This window comes from Biomphalaria glabrata, chromosome 1 (genome assembly GCF_947242115.1).
Source record: "Biomphalaria glabrata chromosome 1, xgBioGlab47.1, whole genome shotgun sequence".
In the NCBI taxonomy this organism is placed as follows: domain Eukaryota; kingdom Metazoa; phylum Mollusca; class Gastropoda; family Planorbidae; genus Biomphalaria; species Biomphalaria glabrata.
The window spans coordinates 47,992,478-48,010,631 of record NC_074711.1 but is presented as its reverse complement, the minus strand read 5'-3'; the positions used below and the strand labels follow the sequence as shown (position 1 = coordinate 48,010,631).

The 18,154-nt window shown below is 36.6% G+C and overlaps 1 protein-coding gene across 3 annotated transcripts in view; it reads left to right on the top strand.

Annotated features, from left to right (window-relative positions):
* Positions 1-18,154, top strand: part of LOC106064166 (ATP-dependent translocase ABCB1-like) — a 215,818-nt gene that overhangs the window by 88,008 nt on the left and 109,656 nt on the right. For all 3 annotated transcript variants that reach the window (XM_056040703.1, XM_056040688.1, XM_056040697.1), the window contains 3 exons: positions 680-883; positions 1,303-1,473; positions 15,589-15,750. In XM_056040703.1, coding sequence (XP_055896678.1) covers positions 680-883; positions 1,303-1,473; positions 15,589-15,750 — 537 coding nt within the window. The remainder of the gene's footprint in view (positions 1-679; positions 884-1,302; positions 1,474-15,588; positions 15,751-18,154) is intronic.

Here is an 18,154-nt window from a genome sequence, read left to right as displayed (position 1 = left end):
CACAAATTGTCTTTGTAACCTTGTTTTTTTTTTCCGGAAATTTTTTTTTCTTGAGATTGACCCTTTACAAAACAATTAGATCAATTAGATAATCATTCTAAGACATTTGTTAGGCCAGGTTCACATTCAACTTCACCTTCACTTCACCTTTTCCTTGGTTTGCTGGACCGTTGGGGCACCACACAAGACCTGTCAACCAGCTTTCTCCATTCTTCTCTTTCATTTTCCCTTGATAGAATTTCATTCTGATATTCTTTCTGAAAATATTGAAACTTGCCTTTATTACCTGACTGGGTATACCACTTCGGGGGCCGATTTTGAGTTTCTGTTTTCACACAAACTGTCTTTGTAACCTTGTTAATGTATTAAATTAATTTTCACATCTTTAAGCATGCTCACTTACAGAATGACTTTATTAGGCTACTGCTTGCAGTCTTTTATCTTATCTTAGCTTTAGCTCAATCTTTCTATATCAGGCTCCCTCTCCCCCAACCCCCACTCCCATCATCCTGCTACGATCAAGACTCCACTACTATGGTAGATGTTGTTTTCTGTAACTGTAACTGCAACTAGTAATTGAAAGTGCTTTAGTCTTTGTCATTGTAATTATCCTATATTTCTTTTTAATTTTACATTTCGACTTACTTTATTGTTTGTATAACGTTTTCTTCTCTTTCAGATTTCGATAGACAACACTAATATAAAGGAATTAAACATTCAATGGTTGCGACGTAATATTGGACTTGTCAGCCAAGAGCCCATTTTGTTTGCTACTACCATTGCTGAAAATATACGTTATGGTAGACAAGATGTGACAATGGAAGAGATAATGCAGGCTGCCAAAAATGCTAATGCTTATGAATTCATAGACAAATTACCTGAAGTAAAAAGAAATAATTTACATTTATATAAATTATGATATACTACTCATCAATTCCTATTCCTGTATGCTGTTCTAGTTAATAATAAATACATTCATAGATCATATAAATGGTCCAGAAAAAGAAAAAAAAGCTTATGCAATTAATTGCATAACAATAACATTACAAAATAATTTGATTTTGAATTTGACTTTCAAATATCTTTTTGGGATAAAAACATATTGTAAACATTTAGGCTTTAAGCTTTATTTTATCAGTGTTATATTATTCTAAATTGCTTTGTTTTATAATATCCGTTTGTTACATAGCTATTAGTAATCACAACAAATTTCCGTAAGGATCAATAAAGCAGTCTTAGTCTTAGTCTTAAAAGAAATGTGTTTAAAAAAATTACTTTTTTTGACAATCTGATTTGTTAAAGAAATTTGAAACCCTTGTGGGAGAAAGAGGGGCACAGTTGAGTGGAGGACAGAAACAAAGAATTGCTATTGCCCGTGCTCTGGTGCGAAATCCTAAAATTCTTTTACTTGATGAAGCTACTTCAGCACTTGATACTGAAAGTGAATCTGTTGTTCAAGATGCACTAGACAAGGTAGGTAGAAATGATTAATCCAAGTCTTCGCATTGGTACAATGTCGAAAAAAAAAATTACTTTCTTAATAGTTGTCACATTAAAGGTTATGGGACAAACTTAAGTTAAAATCCGTTTTATCCGTGTTGAAAGTTACCTATATTAGTAAACATTTAATAATCTATTCGAAACACTCACTTAACTAAAGTTGTTTTAAAAGTAAACACACAATACATTTTTCTTTCTATTTAAATAGAATAATTTAAAGTGAGAATAAAAAGTGAGTTGATATTTCTAAAAAAAAAAGGATTTAAGGTTAAATTAGTTCTACTATAGCGATACTTTCGGTAATTGTTAACAGAATGTTTCTTTGAAACTGTGCTGTCGCGTTATGAATTATCGAAACCTTGTCTTCATTAGAACTCGTATGTTCTTCACCATGTATGAGCTTGTCGAATTTATTGCAATTTATTCTATATGAATAAATGCTTGAAGATCTACTGATAAATTGTGGTCATTTTGTACATCTTGCTAAGAAATTTGAATGTCACAATATCAATTTTGTTTAAATATAGCAAAAATAAAAAGTTCCCTCATGAAAAAAGCTGCTATTCGTTTTGTGCAATCATTGCTAAATCTAAATCACTTTTAATAATAATTTAATTTAATTTATAGAGCCTGTTAACAAACATGATGTAGGCTCAAGGAGCTGTGATAACATTACAAATATAAACACGAGAGCTAAAATGACAAACTTAATCTAAAAAGGTTTTGAACAGATAGGTTTTAATGTTCTTCTTGAATGTAGTGAAACATGTTGTCTGTCTGAGATCAATGGGGAGTGAGTTTCAAACCTTTTATCCGTGTACTGTAAAAGCCCGAAACCCGTTAGTTTTGAGGGAGAAACGTGGCATCACTAGAAGCTTTGAGTCCATGTAGTGCAATGTTCTCTGAGGGACATATGGAGTTATCAGTTCACTTAGGGCATTTCTTTATAGTAGATGCACTAATGACAAAGTGTGACCACCTTGTAGTCGATTCATGCTTTCACTGGAAGCTAATTGAGTGTGTGCAAGAGAGTAGTAGCAGAATCTAGTCTTGTTTTTCGTAGGACTGTTCGTGTAGCGTGTTCTGATCGATTTTGTCATCAAGTAAACCTGCTAGAACAGCGTTACAGTAGTCAAGGCAGGAGAGTATGAATGCTACAGCTAGCTTTTTTTTTTGTTTTGGTCCGTACTTCGAGAGTAAGCTTATTGACTCTTCCGTTAACAACGACACTTTGGGTGCGTTCAGTCAGGTAATATCCAAGCCACTTAAGGACGATTCCTGCTAAACCAAAAGTGGCAGAAAATCTGGCCATTATAATCTCATGGTCTAGCCGCTAGCGTATCAAAGGCAGCGGACAAGTTCAGCATGTAAAGGATTGATATGTGGCCTATGTCTGAATTGTGAAGTAAGTCATTTAGAACCCTGGCCACTGCAGTTTCTGTGCTACTATACTTCCTATATGTACATTGAAGTTCTTCGAAGAGACAGTTCCGTTCAAGATGAGAAAGAATTTGCGCTAACATGATGCGCTCCAGAAACTTTGACAGGAAGGAAAGATTTGATACCGCGCGATAGTTTTTTTTAGACATTCAGGGTCAAAATTGGATTTCTTTAATAAGGACCTGACAAGTGGATGTTTAGATTTCTTTTGTACAATGCCTAAATTCAATGAAGAATTCATAATTTTAATTAGTTGGTATAAGTTTGTCTAAACATTCATGGATCAAGGAAGTTGGAATGGGATCAAAGTCATATGACTTATTTTGCATCTTTTAAATAAGACTCTTGACATAATCTTCAGAGACACACTGAAACTCGCAAAAGGGAGATGAAAAGTACGGCATGTCATTTCTTATTTGCTCAATTTTGCCAAGGAAGAATCTATTGAAAGAATCAGGGAGCTCAGATACTGGAATATCTGATGACAAACGTTCGTTATATGCTCCGCCTAACATTTCAGCGGTGATCCTAAATAGCACCTCGTCGAATATGACGAGGTTTTGCATCTCTAATCAGGCGATTCATCTTGTTTTTTTCTTGGATATAGATTTGTCGAATTATCGTCAGACCTGTCTTTCGAAATGTTTGCTCAGCACGTTGACGAAGACGTCTAGCTGTCTTTATGTCTTCTTACATACAGGGTGCAGTTGGCCTAGCTGAAACTGTACGAGTGACAAGCGGTGCATGATTATCAAGCAACGTTTTCAAGCAAGAATTATAATTGCTCAGAAAGTCTGTGTTGCTCTGTTGCAACAGCACTGAGTTCACATCCATTTTGAAGGAGGCAATGTCTATGGCTTTAAGTTTATGGGAAGTCACATTTTTCTTGGGCCTTCTTTTTTTGAAATTCGCATTTCAAAGTGTACAAGAAATTGAACTGACAAACCACGGTCTAAGACGTTGAGTATGGCTAAAAGTTCACTTGCATTTGTGACTATCTAGTCAAGAGTATGGCCTTTGACTTGTGCTGGAACTTAAGCACATTTTTCAATGACACCGCATATGCCTCATTTTACTGTCGAAATTCAGGTTCACATCACCTGTGATAAATAGATCTTTTGTAGCTATGTGACTGTCAAGGAGGTCTTGAATTTTTTTCGATGAATGCCTGGTAGAGTTAGCTCAATGTTTTTTAACTCCATGTCTCACTTTAGGAAAGCGATGTCATAGCTATCATCAGTGATGGTGTCTGATTGCTCAAGAGCTTTGTTACTGCATGACTTGGGCGTTTAGGTGCATTATTTTAAACACACTGAAGGATGTAGTTGTCGATCAGGGGAGTGTGGAAGCAACCGAGACGACTCGTGGTGGAGGCTAAAACGGTCGTAACAATCGATAATAGCGCAATGGCGTATAGGAAAATGCCCCATTGGTGCATACTTTGCCCGGTTCCGGCCCAATTATGATGCCTGTTGCCGACACTTCGGGGAGTCAGAGGAAACAGTGGTGCACGTCTTGCAAGAGTGTCCGCAGCTCCGCGAGCTGCGGGGAGACGTATCCAGTGGTCAACTAGATCTGTATGGAGGCTATGAGGCACTACGCCGCACAGCAGAGTTCCTCACCAGGGCACTATGGGAGACCTAGGTCTCCCTGCCCTGTCACCAATCGGAGTTCATCTCTCTCAGGTAGTTGTCGCTAGAGGCGTAGCACATTTTGAATTACCGTAGGAGTGTCATATCATGAATCAGTTTTTGATGGGGACAGCTGACCTCTGTTGTATGATGAGTAATAGGGGTGGGGTGGTTAACAACACAGTTTTGAAGGGAACTGCTTACCTATGTCGTAGAAGGAAAGGTTAACACCGTTAACAGTCCTGGAAACTGTGTGATGCATCTGCTGAGTTGAATTGCGGTAGGTTATACCATATGCCAATAAGCAGCCCTAGACTCACGCACTGTCAGCAGTTTACGTCCAATGCTAAGTCGACGAATATTTCGAAAAACCACGCTGTCTAGACGTGATTTAAGTAACACACATGCGCGTCCTGTGCGAAATATTAGATGTGCATCCATGACTCCAATACGGCGACTTGACTCGCTAGAAATGATGTTTGCGTTGCGAGTGCTATGAGGTTGCCACGGTACACAATTTTACAAATTCCGGTAGACCACATCAATCCCTTGGGCTATGAGTATCACTCTGTCACTGTATCACTGTTTAATCTAGATACTTGTTAAAGATATAAAAATGTATTAAATTTAATAAACGTTACTTAAATCTATTGAACTACATTAACGTGTCTTGTATCTATGTAACTAAAACAACAATCTATAATAGTATTAGAATAAATTGTAACACAAAAATCCTCTAAACAGTTATTATGGTAATTATGGTATTCCAGTTTTTAGTGGCCCTCGAAAGGGGAATAGCGCTATTAGTTTTGTGTGGAATGTCTGTCCGTCCGTTCGTCCCGTTTATATCTCGTAAACTAGAAAAAATATTGAATCCGATATTATGATATTTTAGAACTTTCAATGTTCTGATGCAACGTTTACTTTTTTCTTTTCTGAATGCGAAAAATTTAATTTTTAAAATCAACTATGCAAGCAGTTTTTTTTTTCATAAAAATACACAATTTACAACTATTCACTATTAATAGTATATAAAAGCAAAACAAACACGGACGACTATTAAGCAAGGAAGCGAACTGTTTACTATATTCTCAGTACATTTATGCTGTTTTAGATTTTGTCTAAAAAATATTTGTTAAAAATGTGTATTACTAAATTAAGTAATTTCTGTCATACTTGTTCTGTTGTCATAGAGAAATAAATTAAACACTGTAGGCATTAATAATAACAATTAATGAACAGAGACTTTGTGTTGATATAAGTAGACATTGAAGACTATCATTTTATTATACATCACATCCTTTTAAGCACTTTCTTACAAAACATTCACAACAATGAGGCCATTTAAACGTATTAGCACAATATTAACTATTACATTTACAAAAAAATATTTATTTTTTTAACGTGAAAAAATCTATTTAGTTTGTATTTAAGTGGAATTTAATTTAAAACAACAATAAATAAGTAGTGAGTCATATTATACACATGAACTGCATCTCGGTTGCATAGGATTGGTACATTTAACAAAAGGGAAAAGTTTGTGTTGTTGTTGTTGTTGTTGAGGCTTTGAATATCAATTAGATAATCTTTTAATGTTCACATTTAACTTCACCTACCCTTTAGTCTGTTTTACCTTTAGGGCACCACACAAGATCATCTGTCAAAAGTCTTTCTCCTTTTCTATCTGTCCTTTGCTTTTGATAGAATTGTATTCACTGAGAGGCCTGACCATTCTCTAATGTTGTCTTCCCATCGCTTTCTCTGTCTTACTGTTCATCTTCTTCTTCTTCTTCCTGGTACTGTTCCCTGAAGGAAAGTATTTGCGAGCCTTGAGGACCTTGTGATGTGGCTATAGAGTTTGAAATAACGTTTTATGACAGTGGTTAGCAGGTCATCGTGAGGGCTAATTGCTGTATAAATCCTGTTTCTAATTTCTTAATTCGTGATGCGTTCTTTGTAAGTGACACCTTGGATTTAACTACATCTTCATAACTATCAGTTCATTGAATACATATGAATATTAACAAAATTACAAAGAGAGTTTGTGTGATGAGAGTAAGGCGGCCCCCGTCGGAGTCAGATCCGCCTATTCGCAAGGAATATTCAAGACGTGATTTAATTTTGATGGTCAAAAGTAATAATCTTTCAAACATGTTGCCGTTGTAAAAAATGTTGTTTTTTTTTTCTATTTTACATGTTTCGGATGTTCCTTATAAGTTAAAAATAATTAACTTCTCGCTGGACGACGGAGGATGGCAGCGACCAGGGTATCACATCAGCAAGGTCGAGAGAGGGATCATGACGCTTGGGCCACCCATGACCCCTTTATCCAAGGCCCAGGAATGCACCCCGAGAGGAAACTCTGGTGTTGCTGCAAAGCGGCTAAAAAAACACGGGAGGCAACAGTTACGGGTTATAAGTCCAACTTGATTGGCGTATTGTATGGACGCCAAGGGTTGTCATGAAAATCCCTGTCATGCGACTGGCCACTTGGAATGTCAGGACAATGTGTCCTGGTCTCACTGATGATCTTAGGCAGATCGACGACGCAAGGAAGACGGCAGTCATAAACAACGAGCTAAAAAGGCTACATATTGACATTGCTGCCCTGCAAGAAACCCGACTGGCCGAAAACGGCATGCTCCGCGAGACTGACTACACTTTCTTTTGGAAAGGGAAAGCACAGGATGAGACTCGAATACATGGTGTGGGCTTTGCTGTCAAGAACAGTCTTCTTCCCATGATAGTCCCTCCAGTTGGTGGCTCGGAAAGGCTACTAAGTATAAGTATGATGACAGCATCTGGAAAAGTCACTCTAATTAGTGCCTATGCCCCCACACTATGATTGCTTCAGGAGGACAAGGAAAATTTCTATAAAGACCTCAAATAAGCCATTGCAAACATTCCTCAAAAATAACATATGATCCTTTTAGGTGTCTTCAATGCCAGAGTAGGATCAGATCACACTACCTGACCACACTGCCTTGGGCTTTTTGGAATCGGAAAGATGAATGAGAACGGACAAAGACTGCTTGAATTCTGCACATACCATAAGCTCTGCATTACCAACACATAACTTCAGAACAAAACCACAGCACTGTGTCTCATGGAGGCACCCTAGGTCTGGGCACTGGCACCAGCTGGATATGATACTGACACGAAAAAAGGACATTGGAAATATACTGCTGACACGTAGCTACCAAAGCGCGGATTGTGATACTGATCATACTTTAGTGTCCTGCCGGACAAGACTGCTGCCAACTAAGATCCACACACCATAGAGAAAAAGAAAATCACGCCTGAATACCACTAGCACAAAAAATCCTGATCTTTGCACCGAATTTGAGAACAAATTAGAGGAAGCTTTTAAAAACTTCTCTGTGACTGAGGTAGAAAAAAGCTGGACGTTTATACGTAATATAATCTACCAAACATCATCACTGGTCTTTGGAAACAAAACCAAGAAAAGCGATGACTGGTTTGAAGCTAGTCTACCAGAAATGGAAACTGCCACTACGAACAAGAGAGCAGCCATGCTAAGCTACCAGAAGGATCTCACCCCAAGCAACTTAAAAATGTTCAGAGCTGCACGTAACAATGCCCAAAGAGTAGCGAGACAGTGTGCTAAGAAATACTGGCAGGAGCTATGCGAAGATATTCAATCTTGTGCCGACTGTGGTAACATAAGAGGACTATATGAGGGCATGAGAAAAGCCTTTGGACCTCTCACCAGCAAGTGTGCTCCGCTCAAGTCAAAAGATGGCTCAATCATCAGCGATCGTGCGCTGTAAATGGAACGATGGATAGAACACTATGCAGAACTCTACCAGATTGAAAACGCCATCTCACCAAATGCTGTTTCCAACTTCCCATCACTTCCAGTTTTGACGGAATTAGACGAAACGCCCTCAGTAAAGGAGCTGAGCATAGCCATTGACGTGCTTGCACATGGGAAAACACCCGGAGGAGATTGCATTCCTGCTGAAGTCATTCAGGCTGAAAAACATGCTCTAATCAAACCACTTTATGAACTGCTAAGCTTGTGCTGGGAACAAGGAATGGTCCCCCAGGAATTGAAAGACTCCAACATAGTTACAATTTATAAAAAAAAAAGGCGACCGCTCTGATTGTAACAATTACAGAGACATCTCACTGCTTAGCATAGTCGGAAAGGCTTTTGCTAGAGTATTACTAAAGCGATTACAGATCCTGGCAGATCGTGTTTATCCAGATTATTGATTTGACCTAGGCCTTTGACCTTGTTAGCAGAAGCGGTCTGTTTGCTGTACTAGAGAGAATCGGCTGCCCAAATAAGTTAAGAAAACTAGTGTCAGCTTTTCACGAAAATATGCAGGGCACTGTTCAGTTTGAAAGTTCTACCTCCAGGCCATTCTTCATTAAGAGCGGTGTAAAATAAGGATGTGTACTGGCCCCTACACTATTTGTCATCTTCTTCTCAGTCGTACTAACCAGTGCTTTTAAATCCTTGGAAGACGGAATATATATCCATAGCAGATCCGATGGAAGGCTCTTTAACTTGGCACGTCTTAAAGCCAAAACGAAAGGCGTCGTATCTTGATAAGGGAGCTGCTGTTTGCCGATGACGCGGCACTCGTATCTCACTCACAAGGAGGTCTACAGAAGCTAGTGAACGCCTTAGCAGCTGCTTGTCAAGAGTTTAGCCTTACTATAAGTCTCTCCAAGACCGAAATCCTGGCACAAGACGTCGCAGAAATACCTATAATACAAATTGGGAACCACACCCTTTCAGTGGTGCAGGAATTTACCTACTTGGGTTCAACAATTGTCAGTAACCTAGACTTAGACATCAAGCTACCACAGCATTGGCAAAACTCTCCAAGCGCGTCTTAGAGTTGAATTAGAGTTTTAGATCTAGGGATGGGATTATAAAGTAAACAATTAAACGAATTAATATTTAGTACGCGATTCATTACGGTATTGTCTAATGAAAGAATGTTCGTCAGGAAATCTGTAGTCACAGATATAATGAACTAATTTATGTAAAAAATCCTTTTGAAACACAAAATTGAAGGTTAATTTTAATATATAATGAAATCAATGGACCTTCTTTTGTATTTTCATGTGTCAAAGTAAAAAAACTATCTGCGCAAATTGTATTTCTTAAAATTATATCTAGGTCTAAATCCTTTCTATCTTTTCTCATGTCAACATTGTAGACATGGCCTAGATCCATAAAATACTATAGCTGTAATAGAGTCTGACAACTTTATTTTTTTTGAGGGTCTTAAGTTTGTTTTACAATACATACACTACGGTCTAAGTTAGTACCCAAGGAATATTCCTGCCTAGTTTTATCAAGATTGGTCGAGCGGTTTTCATGTCTATAAGTAACATACATACATACATACATACATACATACATACATACATACATACATACATACATACATACATACATACATACATACATACACCTCACATTCTACTTTATAATATAGATATATATATATATACTAGACATTTGTTACCCGCGACCCGCGGGTCTTTATTTGCGCATTGCTTTCGATATAGTCACTGAGAGTGTTTTGTAAACAATTAAACGAAATAATAATGTAATAAGTAAAGCGAATGTGTCAATGTAAAAATAGTGTGAATGAAGCTATCAAATCAAAATAGCTAATAGGCTTAAATCCATTTTTTTAAAAATTAAAACATTTGCTTGTAGGCCTACATATATTTGATTAAAATTTGGGATGAAAAGACTAAATTTTGTATGTTCATGTGTATAAAGTATAAAGTAGATCTTGAGGTAGACATTGATCTAAATCTACACTAATCTAGAGTTAAATGTGTTGCGCATGCGTGAACTTTTTTTCATGAATGAATATAGGCCTATCTCAACACGGCTACGCAGCTTTAGCGAACAGCGAACGAATGTATTAAAAATGCTTTAGAAAAACACATTTGAATGTTAATTTGATTAAAATATGAAATGAATGAACAATAATTAGTATGTTTATGTGTTAAAGCATAAAACTATCTTTGCGAAAAGAAGTTTTATCATCTTAGAGTTCAATAAGAGTTTTAGACCTAGGCCTAGGAATAGACTCAGTAGAGAGATGTGTTAATGTGTGACCATTGGTAATGTCCAATGAAAGAATGTTCGCCAGGAAATCTGTAGTCACAGATATCAGGAACTAATTTATGTAAAAAATGCTTTTGAATAATCTAGTGGATTGGATTTAGATGTATGTTAATCGTAGCTAATGATCCTTTCACGTTATTTCTCTTTCGCTACGAAAATAAAATTAGGTTTGCGAAAATGGGTTTACCCGAAGTCGATACATTCTTATCTATTAAAAACGAAAAGAGCGATAGCTTTGTTAAATGAATGGGATTATAAAGTGAACAATTAAACGAAATAATTTTTAGTACGCGATTCATGAATAAATATAGATCTAGGCCTATCTCAACTCGGCTTCGCAGCTTTCGTAAATGAATGTAGCTTTAGAAAACCAAATTTGAATGTTTATTTGATCAAAATATGAAATCAATGGACTTTAATTAATATGTTTATGTGTTAAAGTATAAAACTATCTGTGTGAAGAGAAGTTTTATCATCTTAGAGTTGAATTAGAGTTTTAGATCTAGGGATGGGATTATAAAGTAAACAATTAAACGAATTAATTTTTAGTATGCGATTCATTACGGTATTGTCTAATGAAAGAATGTTCGTCAGGAAATCTGTAGTCACAGATATAAGGAACTAATTTATGTAAAAAATGCTTTTGAAACACAAAATTGAAGGTTAATTTTATTAATTAATGAAATCAATGGACCTTCTTTTGTATTTTCATGTGTCAAAGTAAAAAACTATCTGCGCAAAGTGTATTTCTTAAAATTAGATCTAGGTCTAAATCCTTTCAATCTTTTCTCATGTCAACATTGTAGACATGGCCTAGATCCATAAAATACTATAGCTGTAATAGAGTTGGACAACTTTATTTTTTTTTAAGGGTCTTAAGTTTGTTTTAGGGCTACAATACATACACTACGGTCTAAGTTAGTACCCAAGGAACATTCCTGCCTAGTTTTATCAAGATTGGTCAAGCGGTTTTGATGTCTATAAGTAACATACATACATACATACATATATACATACATACATACATACATACATACATATATACACCTCACATTCTACTTTATAATATAGATATATATATATGTTAGGATTAAAAGCCGCATTTTTTGTGCGTTTTCTCTGTCAGTCTGTCTGTCCATCATGTTAATATCGAAAATAAAAACAACTAAAAGCTATTGAAAATTTGATTAGCTTTTAATTTTTCTTCCGAAACATTGCAATATTTTTAATAATAATAATAATAATCTTTATTGTCCGTATAGAAATTTGTTTTAAAATTTGTGCATAACACCAAACAAAAAACATTATAACTATAAGAAACCAAAATGTACATTCACACCAGACTCACTCATAATTTACATGTGACAAAGTTTATATCAGATTGTTCTTATTTGATTGCCAGGGGAACAAAAGAGTGTTTGTGTCTGTTTGTCTTTGCTATCGGTGTCTTGTATCTCTTTTGTGATGGTAAAATCACAAAATCCTGACAGAATCTTGTTAGCATTTTTATAGATGTTTGTCTCAAACAGCTGCACAAATGGGGTTTGTTTTTTGCCAATGATTTTACCAGCAGCATTTAGGATTCTATAAAGTTTATTTTTATTTTTAATGCTCAGATTGTCATATTGTTAGATCGTCTAAGAGGTGAGCCGAAGGCTTTTCGAGCTCTAAGTTTGAAAAAAAAACTTTTTTGAGCGTCATACAGTAAAACAAAAAACCTGCGTGAACCACCGTTCTATCTGGAAGAGACCCAAGTCAATGCCTATGTAAAGCATTGCTTTTTTTCGATGCATCTGACACCCCGGGCGCATGGGCTAGACATGTCCGAAGGCCGAGTGCACCGGGGACCTCCGCCATTTTCCTATATCGTACCACGCTAACCGTGGAAGACTCGCCATTAGTGTAAAAGGAACGGCCTATGGATTATCGACAGGGTCGTGAGGGCTCTCTTTCAACTCCGCTCCGTGCAATGGGTTAACTCTCGCGTACCCGTGGATACCCCCACGGGAGTTTTGTTTTGCTATTCATTTAGCCTAACCACTTCCTCTAATGGTCGTTTCCACACGAGCTCCACGTTGAGGCAAAATAGCGTGCTCGCGATTGCCATACCATGCAGTGATATTGAAACTTAAAATATTGCAGATGTGAGCGTGATAAAACATAGCCAAGGCCTTTTCGCTAACATTAAACGAGGACAGTTTTCTTAGTAATCGTAATCTTTGCTGCCCTTTTTTGCTGATATAATCAGTACTTGCAGTAAAATTTAGTTTATTGTCTAGGATAGTACCAAGGTATTTAAAAGTTTGCACTATTTCAATAGTCTCTCCAGCTACAGAAACAATATCATTTTCCTTCTTTTCCCTACGAAAATCGATTATCATTTCTTGGTTGTTTTTTTTTTAATTTAATAATAAAAAAATATCTTTACAGTATTTTTCAATGTGCTCTATTTCTCTGAAATACTCATTTACGTCTGAGCTCTTTGAGAGCAGGGCTAGAAGAGCAAAAAGGACTATCGGATCGAAAATCATTGGTGTACAAAATGAACCACAATGGCGATGTCACAGCCCCCTGGGGCGCCCCTGTGTTAACTATGCGTGCATTTGATATATAAACCAAACGCATAAAAATAATCGGTTTTAATCCTGATGGGGGCACTAAACAAAAAGTAAATAAAATCTGATTATTTAAAAATGATAAAATATTTATTTTTGTTGTGAACATTTCTAATATATTTTATAAATATACTAGCCTGACATTACCCGCGACCTGCAGGTCCTAGTTTGTGTTTACTAATCTAGTGGATTGGATTTAGATGTATGTTAAACTTAGCTAATGATCCTCTCAAGTTTTTCTCTTTCGCTACGAAAATAAAATTAGTTTTGCGAAAATCGGCTTACCCGAGGCCGATACATTCATATCTATTAAAAACGAAAGGAGCGATAGATGAATAGGATATAAAGTACAACTAAAACGGGTTTACCCGATTTGTTAAATGAATGGTATTATAAGTAAGTCATGACGTTCTGAATTCGCAGATATATGGAACGAATTTATGTAAAAATGCTTTTGAAACACAAATTTGAAGGTTAATTTTATTAAATAATGAAATCAATAGACTATATTCTTATGGGAAGCGTGGTCGAGAGGCTAAGTGCGCTTGAACTTGGCTTGTCTTGGCTACCTAGAAGGGGGCTCGAAGTCAGGACGTTCTGAATTCGCAGATATATGGAACGAATTTATGTAAAAATGCTTTTGAAACACAAATTTGAAGGTTAATTTTATTAAATAATGAAATCAATAGACTATATATTTTGTGGGAAGCGTGGTCGAGAGGCTAAGTGCGCTTGAACTTGGCTTGTCTTGGCTACCTAGAAGGGGGCTCGAGGTTCGACACCCGACTCGGGCAGAGTTGCGTTTACTGAGCGCCTAAAGGCAGCACGGAAAACCAACTCCTAGACACCCCTTCCCCCCAACTGGTCCACAAATGAGATTGGACCAAAGCGCTGTGAGCATGCTATAAGCATGAAAGTAGCTATAATATATATACACTAGCCATATGTTATTTGCGTATCACTGTCGATGTAGTCACTGAGAGTGTAAACAATTAACCGAATGCGGAATGCGTGAATGTAAAAAATAGTATGAATGCGCGCTGGATTGTCGTTTGGATTTATCAAACCCTGCCCGCTCCCACCCCCCACTCTGAAGGAACATCTGAAACATGTAAAACATTTTACTACAAACACTAAATAGCAGCGCCAGACTTAACCATTGTGACCAAGAAGTCATGGAAAAAGAACAAGTAATCTACTATGTATATTCACCCGTCATTAAATAGCAGGGCTGGAGTTAACCATTGTGAGGACCTATCGCGGGGCCAGTTTGGGTAGGGAAGCGGATAATAAGTGAAATTTAAGAGTTTGTATTAGAAAATGAATTCGTCTATGCATTTTATTCATTCTTTACTACGTACAGAATTACTTTACGAGCCTTGCTCGTTGCAAAGTCATACAGTATATCATAATAATTCTGTTTTCGACATAGATCGCGCTCAATAGCAAGATTTACCAAATGTTTCAATCTATCTTTGAGAATTGTTGACCTGAAGTAATTCTTCATTATTTTTAGGCGCGAGAAGCTTCTTTCACCAGATTACATAATTACGGCTAATGCATAATGCCGTTTTTTTTATCGCGCGTAGGATTGGCGTTTTCCATATTGAATGACACCCCAAAATGACAATTTTTTTCTACATATTTCCGTATATTTTAAGAACTTGTTCGTAAATTTGGCTATTTCGGGAGATTTCCAGGAGCTTCTGGTAAATCGACAGGAGGGCACGGGAAATCTGTTTTAAGTTAAAAAATGGTTTAATTTAATAATTTATACACCTTGTATCAGCGCGGGCCTATGAAAGTGCGGGGCCCAATGCGGTCGCATAGGTTGCAGTGGCCTAAGGCCGGCCCTGCAAAATAGCGGCGTATGCTACGCCGCCGGTCGATTAGTACACTATATTAGTGATACGCAAATTAAGACTCGCTGGCCACGGGTAATATATGGCTAGTATAAAATATAACTAGAAGTACCAGGAAAATTGGACTTTCTCTATATTATTTCTTTTTCCTAAGTGAACTTTTTTAAAAACCTTTCCTAACTTCAGTTCCGCTTTTCTTTAGACCCTGACGAAATAATAATAAACAAATAAAAAAAATAGAGATCTATTGTCATTTCGATACATTCAAAAAGAAAATTTATCATGAAAATCCCCAACACTTGACAGCAACACATTTTTAATTTCCTCTCTCATTTTTTAAAAGTAATGTATGATCCTTTGTTTTCTTTGAGAGTAAAAAAAAACTTATAATGAAATAATATTATTTATTTTAGGCAAGAATGGGAAGAACTACTATAGTGATTGCTCACCGTTTATCAACAATAAAAAATGCAGACATCATTGTTGGTTTTGACAAAGGAATAGCAGTTGAAAGAGGAACTCATGATGAACTAATGGCAATCAATGGAATTTATCATCAGTTGGTTACTAACCAGGTATGCAGCATTTCAGATGTATACTTTTTTTTTTGGCCTAGCAGTAAATAAAATGCTTTAATCCAGAGCGTAATTTTTTTTTCTGAAGTGTAATTCATAGGATTATGGTGGAGCTAAATTAAGCATGTTTATACAATATGCAGACTTGATGTGTTGGTGTTATTTCCAAAAACATTATTTTATGTTTTGTTCACTTGTGGAAAAGTATGTGTTTGGTTGTGGCAGTTTAAGAGCTTAAGAGCTCTCTTTAAATCTTTTCTGAAAGAAGCAAAATTTCTGTATGAGCTTTTTAGTAGTATCTGGGGATGTGTTTTTAATATGATGGTTATGTGTGTTATGAACTACTTTGTACTGGCTAGGTCAACCAAGTTTGGTCTCCTTGTGAACTGTATTGTTTTTAGTTATTCTAGTTTAATTGCTATATACCTGTTTCCTTGGTCTTTTTGATGTAAGGTTACTTAAGTCTATTAAGCCAGAATGGGAATATGGATCGATTTCTAAAACCATTACATTTAGTTTAGATTAGAATAGACATTATGGTTGATTTCTTAATTTGCCAAGTATGAAATATTCATCTCACTATATGCAGTAGATATTGCCAGATTTTGCTAATGAAAACTGATCGCGCCTTCTCTTTAAACTGGAGGAAATTGTATACATTTTGTTGGATATCATTTTCAACTGACGATTGACAAAGTTGATTCAAAAAAGACGTTGTAGGGTATTTATGCTTACACCACCATTCGCGGAAAAGACAAAATAAGTTTATCATAAAAAAAAGTTCTTAAATCTCTAAAGGCTATGATATATTTTAATGATATATTTTAATATTGTTATAATCCCGGTGGTGACTGAGAGAAAGAACAGACAACGAAAACGACGTCCTCTTAACCAAAGGAAGATCTGCTGGAGCAGAAGGAGAAAGAGACATACGCAGGCTACAACACCGATGGCTCCATCGAGATGGCAATATAAGCCCATTGTCGCTCCCACCGATAGACCCCCGCCTGCTTCGATTCACCTGTACAGCCCATATCGTGAGGTATATTTTGTCCGGGACGTCTGCGAAGGGGACAATGTAGACAATCTCCCCGGCATTACAGTTATAACATATTAGCACCTTCGACGAATGAGCATTTCCAACAAGAAGAAGAGAAACATAACTGTGATATATAGTTTAACATTTGTAGTAGCTTATTGTGTTGCCAATTGTGGTATTTTGGCTGTTTTACTTTTACTCATTATTAGGGTACCAGATTATTTGGAACTCTTGTTGTCAAGTCCTTGAGTTTGATGTGCGTGTTGAGCAGTGGTTACAGAAGTGCTGAATACGTGAGAGAGAACTGTAGCAATTACTTGACTTTCGTCGTAGACTGTTCGCGTGACCAAATCCCTCCACTTTTCCCGGTCAGCAGTTGTTCTTGGCAGGACATCAAGAAAGAAGCTGGTCCATTCTTGTATGTTATTCAGTCAGCTTTTCTTTGGACGACCCGTTCTTCTTGCTCCCTCCACTGTGTCAGTGAATGAGTCTTGTCTTAAAATATGACCTAACCTGATCAGCTTTCGTCTCTTTCTCTTCGGAGTATTGAGGAGTCCTCATTTTTTTCCAGCCAGAGTGTTGATTTGTAGAAATACAAACACATTTGTCTTCTGATACCCAGCATTTTTCTGTATCATTTATTTCTCAAAGGTTTGGATTCTTCTTTCAGCCTCAGCGTTCAGTGTCACAAACTTGTAGACCACTAGGGAAGAATACGGTTATAATTTTACAACTCACTATGAGTATAGCTGTTAGAGTGTTTGAGTGTTTATTTTTAGATAACTAATGTTAGAAACACCTAATCTATAGATCTATATAAAGGCTTGTTATTGGTAAATAAATAAATTGCTGGGTTCTGGCATTGGACTTTTAGCTCTTTCCGTTCTTGGATTTTGGCCCATGTCTCTGCAGACAACCATTCTTTGTGGGTTTTTTCGTTTTCGTCCATAGCATAGCTAATTCCGTGGCCATCTCAAGATAATCAATCTTGTATTTTTAACATTTTGGCTGCCATGTTAAATTAATTGCAAGTAGTCTTGTACTTGTTAAATTGGTAGTTGAATGAATGTCCTAACTCAATAGTACAATAAGTGTCTGGTGAAATGTACGAATGATTTAAAAAAAACACCTTATAAACATCGTAAGTGATATTAAATAGTAGTTGCCACTTGTTTAGGCAATATGAAAAACAATTACTTGTCGCTAGTAAGTAAATATACAAAGCGATCTAAGTTGAAAGATCAAGCCTGTAAAATGGCGTAAGGTTATTCTGACTTTGTCATAGAGACATGTAGAAAGTAGACTTGAACGGGAATTTTTCTCCTGAGAGGCTAAGTAGTGACATAACTATCGTCTGTAGTTCTA